This window comes from Gallus gallus, chromosome 6 (assembly GCF_016699485.2).
Source record: "Gallus gallus isolate bGalGal1 chromosome 6, bGalGal1.mat.broiler.GRCg7b, whole genome shotgun sequence".
Taxonomy (NCBI): Eukaryota; Metazoa; Chordata; class Aves; order Galliformes; family Phasianidae; genus Gallus; species Gallus gallus.
The window spans coordinates 17,319,358-17,331,155 of NC_052537.1; the positions used below are offsets into that span (position 1 = coordinate 17,319,358).

The following is an 11,798-nucleotide window of genomic DNA, read 5'->3' on the forward strand; positions in this document are numbered from 1 at the left end:
AGGCTGAAATCCCATCTCCCAAAGCTTGTAGGCCCAGTCCTGAGCAGCACTCTTCACAGGGAAAGTTACTCCCAGGGGAGCAGAGGCAGCCAAAGAACTAAAGCATCAAGGCATAAATTGAGCCATTTCACTGCAAAAGACTTAAGAATTAATGAAACAGAAATCCTACAACATTTAGAAAGAAAAAAAAAATCAGTACCTAGAAAATAGAAGTCAGCATCACATCAGTCGTGCTTTGATGCGAAGTTTTTCAAATCAAAGATAGCAATGAGCCATTTGTTATACATTTGAATTGCTTTGAAATGTTGCATTAAAAAAAAACCCACAACACACAATGCACAGCTTCTCCTTCTCAAACAGCAACTGTTCTTACAAAGCGTTCCAAAACATTTCTCCTCCCCAAGTCCTGGAGACGTGAGCCATTACAACCAAACAGGATGCACTGCACTTACTGCAGTGGGAAGCAATAAATAAGGAAAGACAACAACAATGCTGGAGGCAGCCTAAGCAGCAAGCTTAGTCCTGTTCTTTCCCATTCCTCGCTTCCTACTGGAGGCCAAAAGTGTTTAACCCCTGTGACAGTGACCCACCAATCTCTCCCTCCCCCTTTGCAACATCACGCTGAGTGATGCATTTTGTAGTGTTTTGGGTCTCTTTTGGATGCTGCCACAAGTATTAGGCCAGCATCTGCCCTGGAATTCCAGGCTGGCAAGGGGAAGCAGTGCTGGGTGCTGTTTGGATGATGGGTACGCATACACAGCATATTAGTGCTAAAAACACCATCATGTGTGCTGACTGCTGTAAACTTCAATCGTATTTCTCTTTTTATTAAGGCCAGATAATACATCTTCGGAGCTGAGGAAAGCTGAGAGAACTGAGAGGAACTCCATGATTGTTCTGGGGCAAAATACAAAGAATGAAAACATATGGCCTTTCTGATAAGCCAAGTTAAAGGGGACAAGGTAAAGTAAGTAAAACTGCACATCTTGCATTGGTTTTCTTTTCTCCACTTAGCATAGAAATTATGCAGTTCTGTTCCCTCATCCAGACATGTTCCAGCAGGTACACAGCAGATTCATGAAGCTCAAATTATGTGGATTTATGCCAGCTGAAGACTGGCCCGTATACCTTCGAGTTAATAGACACACTCTGCCCCCTCCTCTTACCAAAACCAAAAGAGATGAACAGTTAATTTAAGGCAATTATAGCCACATGGCCTGCATCACACAGGCATTCTGTGTTACTTTCAATGCACAAAGAAATGCAGCAGCAAGTCCAGTTATCTGCAGTTAGTCAAATACTCCCAAATAGCAAACCAAACATATATTGGGAAAAAATCTGCCCGTGATAAGAACTAAAAGAGAAACAGACTCAGCCCAGTGGGTAAATACAGAACATCCCTTTCCAGTCCCTCACATCCACCACGTGTTTTTGTTTCAGGAAGGAGAAGTGGGATCAGTGATGGACACAAAATGGAAGAGCCCAGGGGTGCTTTGTGCAGCTCTGTGCACCCAGCATCCTCCGGCTGCTGGCAGAGCAACGCTGATTTGAACGTTGGAAGGGAAAGAAGGAATGGAGAGGTGGATAAAGGTCCATGGAAAGATGCATGCTCAGCTACCTATGGCTTTGCTCCTGAACCTGCCACATACTCAAAAGCCACAGAGAAACTTGCAGCCAGCATCTTGGTGCCATAACCAGGAGAGGCTTTTAAATGAGACTTGGTAATTAATTCTTCCTCCTATCTGTGCTAGGAACAGTACTACCTGAACCACCAAAGCTTTTAAATTATCATTGCTTCCTGGGGACCTCCTACAGCTGAAATGAACTTCAGCCTCACAGTGTCCAGAGGAGCACCATACCTATTGCCGGGTGCAGAGATGGCCATTGGGAGTGCAGCCACCTCCCTCAGGGCTGGGTGCTGACCTGCAGGCTGCTTGCCCCCCAGCACACTCCTCCCTTGCCAGCAGCACCTCTCCAGCTATGCAGTTTTGCTCAAATGCAACAGGAACAAGAGTCTGTAAGGCCAAGCTCTCCCCCAGGGCCATCCACAAACCCACCATCAGCTGCACCTTCTGCAAACACTCCTTGACTTCAGTGCCATCCTAATGCAGAAGTCAACATGATGAATGGCACTGCAAGAATTGGCTGTTAGAGAGTTGGGAGGGTACATCCACGGCAGCATCTCAGTCACCATGCAGCCCAGCTCTCCGCCAGGCTGTGCTACCTGTCTTCCAGAAGAACAAGGCTGCAAGGATGAGTTACTCACATACACCTTCTATATTCTGCATCTTTCCCCCTAGGACTATTCTTTTAGTCCTCATAAGCTTTTTGTTGTTTGTTTTTAATGCTATAGCCATGCTTGGTGGGTGCCTTACTGCCATGTTTCCACAGAGCTCAGAACTGACAGCATCTGCTTCTGAAGGTGCTGTAGCTGCTGCAGTGATCTGTGCACCAGCTCCTACCAGCAAAAGAATTTATGCCTATGGTGTAAAGATTCAAGCAAACCAACTTGCCTCTTGTTATAGGGGCATGCTACTCCCCTGAATTGCAATATAACTGTCAATCAGGCACAGGCTATTTAAAACCCCTTCTGGTCCATCCCTGGGAACTGATATTTCAGAAGATGACAGTAACTTGCTAACTTCAGCAGGTGCAGCCCTTCAGCAGCAGGTGCAGCCCCTTCGCTCACCCACAGCAGCTGGAGCCCTCCAAGGCAGAGCAGGATCTCTTCTGAGATTCTCTGAGCCCAGTTCTAGCAGCAACACAAAGCAACGAGTTGTTGCTCACTAGAACAACAGATCATGTTTACTCAGTGCAAGTATAATTTGCAGGCGAAGGTCAGTGTAGCTGCTGTTATTTAGCATCTAAAAAAAAAAAAAAAACCATTTGTGCTGACTCACGGTTAGTACCCTGAACTAGGTGCTGTGTTTAATATTTCAGTTGTCATTAATTATAGCTGCTGTTGTGAGACATGGTTATTCACTGTATATCTTGCTAGCTTTATCCAAAGCTAGAGATATTTATGACTTGATTATTCTGTGAATAGTCTGTATATCTCCATAACTCCCAGGGGCTAAAAATCCTGCCCCAACTTACACTCTCCACCTGTACAGACACTAAGGAATGTGAATCAGTGCAGAACTGGACTTGCAGGGTTTCAAGAGAGTCATGAAATGGTGTTTTCCCATCCCCTACTCTCCTCACATTATAGGTGTTACGGTTTTTAAAATAAAGATGAACTAGCACTCTTTTTATTACAGCATTATATGAAATATATTCGTGTATTTTCAAAACTATATTTATAACATGTAACATACTGTATAGTTCTCCACTCCAAGATATGCCTGCATTACAATTTAGTAAGTTTAATAATAAAATCATCACTTACAAAATAACTGGTTTCAGATCTCTCATTAATGAAGACCAGGGATGGAGTACAGTTACTGCTGCACGTTATTCAGGTGAGCCAAGTTCATCAAGGAAGGAAACATTACCTCTGGGCAAAGCAGGAGTTGGTCCTTTTGAGGCTGTTGCTATTCCCCACAGCCCTGGGGAGCCCCACAGGCACAGCTAGGAGAGATTGGACCGAACAGCTCCATAGCAGAGCTGCACTGGGCTTCGTGTCTACAATTGCAGGCAGGCACAGCAGAGCAGCACTCAGCACTGCCAGAGAGAAGGGAAAAGACACCCAGGACAAGGAACACAGGTGCCCAGAACCAGTGTTTCTGGAGATCTAGATTTAGCAGCAGCACCGCTCAACTGCCCTGTCTACAGGGGACTGACTGGAATCTGGCATTTCAGGCCTGTGGTACCCCACAGAATACCCCAAGCTCAGCACTGGCCCTGGAGCTGCTAGCAGACAGCTGAGCACCGGCAGAGCATAGCCAATAGCACGCATCACTGCCCCTCCAGCCCCCGGGCTTGCTTCCCAAAGAGCTCCCACAGACTCGTACGGCCCCCTAAGCACCTTCTCACCCAGAGCCCCCGGCCTCATCCAGCACAACGTTGGTTTCAGCACGCACCAGCCCGCGGAGGGCGGCATCGAGCTCCCGGCCGGGCCCCGACAGCCGCACCTCCGCACACGGCCGCCCCGCACGGGGCGCTCCCGCAGCCTTCAGCTATCGGCCTGCGCGCACGATTAAGAGCGGTGCCAGAGGACCGCTTCTGATCTACTGAGGTGTGGTCAGCACTAATTCCTCTGATTGCCCTATAATTAATAACGCAAACTTCTAAAGACAGGTCAGAAGGCAGGTAAGTTCATGTACTGCATTCCCAGATAAGCTTCACGCATACCATTGAGGTGCAAGAGGCACTCCCTTAAGGGAGGCGTTAGACTTATTCTCAGCTGATAATGGTCCAGCCGGAGAACTCCCCTGCCTTCGCACGATAGGGCGGAGGGCATAGCCTGCTCCTGTCCTGAGCAGGAGGCTGAGCACTGCTTTTCCTGTCCTGGAGATAGCAGGACAGAGCAGCACAGCCTCAACTGAGCTGGTGTGCTCTGGGGCAAGGGGCGATCCCCGGCTTCTCCTTATAGCCACATGCTACCCTACATATCCCAAAGAGACAGCAGATGCAAAAATACCTTTTAATTGGTTTTGCTGCTCTTGAGCTCGGTGTTTGAGAGGAGCCAAGATCAGTATTTGTAAAGATAACTGAGAGAAATACAGACACCACCCAGCATCACTCCTGGTTCAGCCTACAGATTCCCAAGGCAGAGGCTCCTTGACATCAGAGTTAGCATCAATCCCATAGCAGAACAGGCAGACGGCAAGATCAGTTTAGATAAGTGGCATTTGGAAAACAGTCACCAGTATCATTCTGTCTTACAAAAAAAGAAAAAAACCTCAAAAAAACCACAGTGCTAAGGCTTACTCCTGTTCCACACCTCGGGTTCTGGACGAGGGAGAAGGCATCCCACAGACTTCATGTGTTTGGGAACCACTTTATTGCAAGACAGGTCCCTCTAAGGAGTGAGATCACTTCCTCCACCACAGCACAGCAGCCACCAGCACCATGCCCAGCACTGCCCCAGCAGCCACAGCAGCAAAACCCAGAGCCCAGGAGGCTGCAGCTGCTCCTGCCGAGGAGAGAAGCCCTGATTAGAACCAGGTTGGGGAAGGGACTGGTCTATACCTATACTGAATTGCACACTTACTGAAGTCATTCACATCAGCTACTCGTCTTAGCTCATCCTGCAGGAAAATAACAGGGCCTTTGCTGGAAACACGGGAGGCACTGTCCTTAAGGGTATGCTCAGCACTCCTTTTACCTCCTGTGGAGCAGCAAAAGAGTTGTAGGTGACAAAGATGCCTAGCCCTCAAGGTTAGGAGGCTTTAGCCACCTTCTCAACCTTCAGCCAAGCCTGTCATGGAGAGAAGAGCCTACAGTGACCCCTGCATTTCTGTCAGGGAGGCAAGAGCCCTTCCTCAGAGGAAAGGAGCAGGAAATGCCTGCCAACCTGTACCACGGAACAGCGTGTGCCCCTACCCACTGGCTGGGAGACCAGAGCCCTGCTGCCCCTTCGGATGCAGCAAGGCTAAGACACTTACTGGCTCTAGCAGGACAAGTGTTGGCACAGGACTCCTGCACAGACCGGTGGCACACTGAGGCACTACAGTGCAGGTACACCTAGAAAGAAGGCAATATAGCCTTGAATTGCTCACTATCTGTAGACAGATTATATCCTGCTGTGATACATTGAACCTGGTCAACATAGCTGTTTTGATACCTTGTCCACATGCCTTCAAACTACATCAGATCTGGCATTACAGCACTTCTCCTGGACCCCTAGAGTTAGCTCAGTTGAGTAAGCACTGCCTAGGTACACAGCTGGGACTAGTTTGGAGTATGGCTTGATCCAGGAGCACTGAGAAGATGCATGGAAAATGATCAAGTTGCACTGAAGTGCTCAGTAGTTCACAAGATTCACAGTCCAGATGCCCTCCAGGCACCCGAATGCTACTTTCAAGTCATTTTAGCCAAGAAGTTTATGGATTTTGTGTAGTTAGACCACACGCCCTGAACTATTTCAACACATCTTAGACAGCAAGCTAGCACTTAAGTAGATCTGCTGTTTCAGTAATCTCATTTTCTGTCACATTCCTCCACTGATATGTTGCCTATACTCAAAATCATCTCAGGGAATAAAGACATGAGACCACCTAATGTGTGAGCATTAAGAACCAATTCAAGAGGAAGCTAGGGAACCAGGAAGGCAGCTTACCAGCCCAGAGAGCACCTCTTGGGAAGCAGAGTCCACAAAGGTAAATGTGTAGAGGGTGAAGCGCTGGTAATGTGATGGAAACAGTAGTCCTGAGGCAGTACTCAAAGGTACCAGCTGTGTCTGATAGTTGTCCCCTGCATAAGGGCACCTGAGAAAGAGGCCGGAAGTTAATGAGTGCAAGTCATTCCTCCCCCACCCAAAGTTGTTTACAAGCCGCTTACCCATTCACCAGGACAGGCCACTGTGTCTGTTGATGAGGATTAATACTTGGTGTGGCCCAGCAGTGGTGCAGTACTAGAACCAGGTCAGGGTCCGTCCTCTGAAGGATTCTAACTTCTATGTAAATAGGGTCTCTCAGAGCTTTCACAACAGGATAGTCATTGTCAGTGTAGTAGGAACTGTATCGTTCATCTGGGTGAGAAGAAAGGGCTATTTTAGAGCAGGAATAAACAGGTAGAGAAACTGAGGGCACCCTTCATAGCTATGCCATCAAATTCTCAGTGTGGCAGAGAAGCAGAAGCAGGATTCACTCCCCTATTACCCAGCAGAGAGCAAAGCCCCACACCAAAAAGACAGACCATGTCCTGTGGACTTCTCATACCTGAGGCAACACGCAGTTCCAAGGACAGAGGACCAGGCTGGGAGACAGCAGGGAGTGGCGGCAGCGTGAAGACCTGAACACTCAAGGGAACAAAAGTCCCAGTGATGGCATAACTACAGCGGACGTGCAACCTGGTAGGACAGGAGCACTTGGTCAGGCAGATAGGCTACTCTGGCATTGCCAAGCTTATCTAAGATCACAACCTAGTATCTGCTTTAGTTAATTATATCTCCAGAGTCTCCTCCAGCGCTTTCTCGTAATTAGTCAAAATTCTCTTCAGAGTTCAGATTTGAGTCCACAGGGTGGCACTGATCAGCACCAGCTTTATTCCCTTCAATTGGAGACATGGCATGCTCCATCCAGATAAGCTTCACGCATACCATTTAGCTGCAAGAGGCACTCCTCTAAGGAGTAGTCCTTAGCCTACTCAGGTGACTGCTGTACATTCTGAACTTGTTTGCAGGCTCACTGGACAAGTTCCTGCTTGTTACAACAGAGCCTGCCCCAGGGTATTACCTGAAAGTGCTGTCCCTAGTGACAGAACCAAGGCTTCCAGTCTTCACATCCCTGGATGCCACCAACTCATTCTCATATACGGCCTGGTCTCCAGTCACCTGCAATAACAGGACAGACATTTTGGCAGTAAAGTCTGGCTGGAGTAAAGCAATGGTTGGCGTCTAGAAATCCATAGGGCGCCCAGTGTGTAGTCAAAGCCACATCAGGTTGTCCCAGATCTGCAAGCTTCAGCTAGTTCAGCTGCAACTCTTACCTGAAAAGTAGTGCCACAGGCAGAGAGTGGGAACTGGTACACAACAAAGGCCTTGTTTTTCACTACAGGGACGCAGCCAGCACTGTGCCCACTGGCCAGATGCACAGAGTCCAGGATAACAGGTGGCAGGGTCACATCTCGAGACACAGCAATGGAAAACTGGCCATCTGGTGTGCAGTGTGCTGTCACTGGGGGGGTAAAGAGTCAGTCTTAGGTCCAAGGAGAAACAGCCTCAAACACACAGCACAGAGAAGGGCAGCAAGACCTTCCTGTAACCCCCACAGCATATGCTGAGTAAAGCAAGGTAGAAGTGCTGGTACAAGTGCTACCAGCAATAGATAATCTCAGCAGCACTGATTCTGGCCATAAACCCCAGTCTGGTGCAATACTCATTATGGGTTGGACACACGAATAAGTTTCCTTGACAACCAGAACCACAGCCCTAATCCACCTGCAGGACTGGTACATACCAATCTCTGCCAGGGAAAGCAGGTACTCCAGCCAGCCACTGCACCAGAGAGGAGGATGACCATCCACACTCACCTGTGTTACCATAGTAGCAAGTCTTCACTTTGTCCCTGGGGTTGTAACAACAGCCTCGCACTTCACAGTCTCCCTGGCTGATGGGTAAGGAGGCACAGGGCAGCCGGTCCTGGCTGCGGACAGCAGAACAGACACTGCTGCTAGGAGCATCCAGTGCTGCAAGAAACAGGAGGAACTTGCAGCAAATGCACAGGAGCACGGGGTCAAGGACACAGGGGACACTGGTTTGATTTTGCATACAAGTCAAGGGAAGTTTCATGGACTCAGGTGACAGTCAAACACATGGCTCAGAGCTGGCATAGAAGCCTGCTGACAAGCAAGCATCCAGAAAACCAGGGCCTCTGCTCTGACATCCTCTAAGACGTCACCTGTATAGACATGAGCTACCTCTCCCACCCCACAGGTGGTATAGGAATAGGCGCCTGCAAGGTAAGGCATTCATGGCCACAGGCAGCACTTCTTCAGGAGTGGTCAGTCTTACCAGGAAGGTCCGCAGGGCACATGAACAGCTTCTCCTCATGAACAACCTTTTGTCCAGCAGCATCTGTCCCTTCCAGCCCAACAATTATGAAGTAATTGCCATCCTGGAAGAGAGCCACGCTAATCAGTGTGGCCAGAGCAGTGGTCACTGAAGCCCCAGCAGGATCCCCAGGTCACTCACCCATCCAAAGACATAGCAGCTGGTGTAGGAAACGGAGACTACCCTGGAGCCATCCAGAGCATCAGATACCCAGAGACCACAGCCAGAATCATTCTGCAGAGCATGTGCCTTCCCCTCAGTATCTAAGAGGAGACAAGACAGCATCAGGGGATTCAGCATCCCATGGTGAAGACATGAGTGTACTGCAACTCTATTGTCTGGTTAACAAAAAAAAGGGGGCATCTCAGCCCACAGTAGGGTCTGTGCTAACAGAGAGCTGTAAGAGAACTTAGCAGCTAAGGCCGTGTAGATCCTGGCATAACATTCCACCCAAATCCATGAATGCTGGGTCAAGTAATCAGCTCCCAGATTACACAAGTGGCACTAGAACATCAGAGCCAGCATCCTTCACATTCCAGCCATACCTCACAACTTCTAGAGTCAGAGGCAGTCAGAAAGCCTCATGACATCACCCTCACTTACCCCAAGCAGTCAGCACAAAGGAAGCATTCCCCTCCCAGCCTGAGGGTAAGGTGAGCTGCAAGCTCCCTTGGCCACAAGCCAGCAGGCCAGGGTCAGCAAAAGGCCTACTCCAAGTCCCTACAACCAAAGCAAAGGGACCAAGCAACCCCAAGAAGAACACAGCTCCAAACACAGCCATGGCCTGCCCTACAACACCCATCCTGCTCTCCTGCCAAGCACCATGAAGTACCTGCTCTTAGCCTGGCCCTTTTAAGCAGTAAAGGCAGGTGGGAATAATAAGTCCTGATGGTTCCAGGTGGAGCCAACTCTGCAGTTTAACACCTTCTTCTGCTCCCAGCTGCCTCCAAATCCATCACAGTGTGCTTGCACCCGTGCCAGCAAACAGCCACAGGGCACCTGCTGAGCTTCTGTCAAGACATGGATCTGTGTTCCTAACCCAGATCTGTTAGCAGCTCGTTTGTGCACTCCACTCTGGAGCCCGAGAATCCTACACGCAGGCTGCTAACATGGAAGCACGCAAACAGACCCCTGCGTGTAATCGATGGATAAGCAGGGAGCTGTGCACATGTGAAAAGAACTGATTTCCCTTATATACTCCTAGCTCAGGACTACAGCACTGTTTACAGTGGAGGGTGTGTGGGCATAGCAGGGACAGGCTGCCGGTCAACAGGACCATCTGCTTTGTGGTACCCGCACCCCAGAAGCTGACTGGTTTACTTGGGAATCCATTGGTGGGCCTAAAGCATATGTAAGAGGGACTCCTCCATGATCCCAGAGAAAGTTTATCCTGCCAGCCCCCTTTGCCTGCCTGTAACTGCAACATTTCTCCTCCTCTCACGCAGACAGCCTTGCTCTTGCCACGCATCAGCCATACAGCTGTCAGACGTTAGCAGCGTTTACTGCTAATAATTGGCTAAATAATAGCAAATAAATGAAGTGCTTTTGAGCTACAGAAATAGTTCTCTTCAATTCATCAATAGTTTGTTCATGCTGACAGGAAAAATTTTTCAGATACTTCAAGAATAGCTCTAATAGAAAAAAAGAACAACAAACAAAAAAAAAAAAAAAGAAAAAAAAAAAAAACAAACAAAAACCAACCCAAACTAACACTGGGAGTGCTGTAGTTTCACCACAGCAATACCTGTGCCAAGAATGGTTTCAGTTATCACTCTAGTTCTGCTGTACATACACACATGACTGCATGCTGGTTGATGTGGAGATGGGAGGTAAGTAAAATGCACCTGAGATCCATGAAAGCAAACTACTTGGTTTGGAAGTTGTTATAAGCAGTGGAAAGCAATTTTGATGAGAGGAAAGATGTAGATCTGTCTTGTTCCCAAACCTCTCCCTTATCCATTTGCTTGTTTTCTCACAGCTTACAACATGAGTTGTTCAACCTTTTGGCTTGAAGAGGAATTGTCTTGGGCCACATCTACGTAGGACACTCCAAAAGTAATGCCTCCTATTTATTTCCATGGAAACTACAACAGATGTAAAGAGCAAAATAATACTATTTGAGCAAATTCTCAGCTACAAAACACTATCTTTCAAGACAGTCATCACAATTAGCTGTGCATTTTCATCAGTGATGAAGATGACAAGACCTGCATGCCACACTCATAAACATCTACAACAGTGGAGGTGACCATCTACTGCTACTGCTAAAATGCACCACCACTGCTTCACTGTGCTCGCTTCTACTGTCTGGTCTCCATAAATGCTCAGCAAATATTGATGAATATCAGTGGGTGCCATTTTTTTCTGCACAGAGGAATTCAGTGACTTGCCTTTGCTCCATGTGCACTTCCATGTCATGTCAGATGGCCTTTTGTCAGACTGCCCCTCTACTGCCATCTGTCACACAGCAAGAAAATGTAACGGGATATTGGTAGGAAGGTTCAGCCTCTACTGCCATCCCACCAACATCCAACTCTGATGTCATGGGCCAGCATAATAACACAGGAGGCATTACTTTTGGAGAAGCCTTGTGAAATACATAATGTAGTTAATGCATATTAGCAACAACATTTTTTATTATTATTACTATTATTAAAATATAGAAGAAGAGAGCAACAAAAACATTAGTGGGCTATGTGACCTTGCTTTTGTGAAACTACTGGGTCAGTCTGGCTTGATGGGAGTAGTTGTGATTCCTAGAGAGTTCTCGGTTGAGTCATCAGAGATTTTGGATAAAATTTTGCTCTTCCTGTGCTTCAGCCTTGAAAACAGTTGTTCACAAATGTACATACTGCCAAAAATCAATTACGTGAATAAGGTGTGACTGTGGAGCAAGGGATATTTTCTCTGGTAAGAGAGCATATGAAGGCCTGGTAAAGAGACATGATCAGTTTCTTATTTGAGTTTAGTTTGATTGCAGGCATCCCTGATTGCAACTCTACATTCCATATGGAAATTCACTGGTAATGCATTTATGTCACCTGAAAACAGAATCACAAATATACCAAAAGAACTGATGTTTTTTTAGGCCATTTCCTTTATTGGAAGGAAATAAATCCAATTCCTTTACAGAAAAGGAAAG

General features: G+C 47.6%; 2 protein-coding genes across 5 annotated transcripts in view; one reads left to right on the top strand and one right to left on the bottom strand.

Moving 5' to 3' along the window:
* The window catches only part of LOC423752, a 29,272-nt gene extending 25,877 nt beyond the window's left edge, over positions 1 to 3,395 (top strand). For 2 of the 4 annotated variants that reach the window (XM_015288524.4, XM_040702792.2), the window contains exons 8-9: positions 834 to 967; positions 1,441 to 3,395. In XM_015288524.4, coding sequence (XP_015144010.2) covers positions 834 to 939 — 106 coding nt within the window. In that variant the 3' untranslated portion in view covers positions 940 to 967; positions 1,441 to 3,395. The remainder of the gene's footprint in view (positions 1 to 833; positions 968 to 1,440) is intronic. The other 2 variants (XM_430091.8, XM_015288525.4) reach the window with 1 other exon arrangement.
* Positions 3,396 to 4,571: 1,176 nt separating this feature from the next.
* On the bottom strand, positions 4,572 to 9,482 carry ZP4 (zona pellucida glycoprotein 4). Its single transcript, NM_204879.2, has 12 exons — positions 9,260 to 9,482; positions 8,798 to 8,919; positions 8,618 to 8,720; positions 8,137 to 8,292; positions 7,594 to 7,781; positions 7,341 to 7,438; positions 6,825 to 6,955; positions 6,445 to 6,634; positions 6,224 to 6,371; positions 5,550 to 5,628; positions 5,156 to 5,272; positions 4,572 to 5,077 (listed from the first exon to the last, which is right to left on the bottom strand). The coding sequence occupies exons 1-12, from the start codon at positions 9,456 to 9,458 to the stop codon at positions 4,977 to 4,979; spliced, it is 1,632 nt and encodes a 543-aa protein (NP_990210.1). The 5' UTR covers positions 9,459 to 9,482; the 3' UTR covers positions 4,572 to 4,976.
* Positions 9,483 to 11,798: the final 2,316 nt, after the last annotated feature.

Coding starts and splice junctions, on each gene's coding strand:
- ZP4 (NM_204879.2), bottom strand. CDS start 9,458: ATGGGTGTTGTAGGGCAGGCCATGGCTGTGTTTGGAGCTGTGTTCTTC. Junction 8,721..8,797: donor GCTGCTATGTCTTTGGATGG/GTGAGTGACCTG, acceptor GCTCTCTTCCAG/GATGGCAATTACTTCATAAT. Junction 7,439..7,593: donor CCTGTGGCACTACTTTTCAG/GTAAGAGTTGCA, acceptor CTGTTATTGCAG/GTGACTGGAGACCAGGCCGT.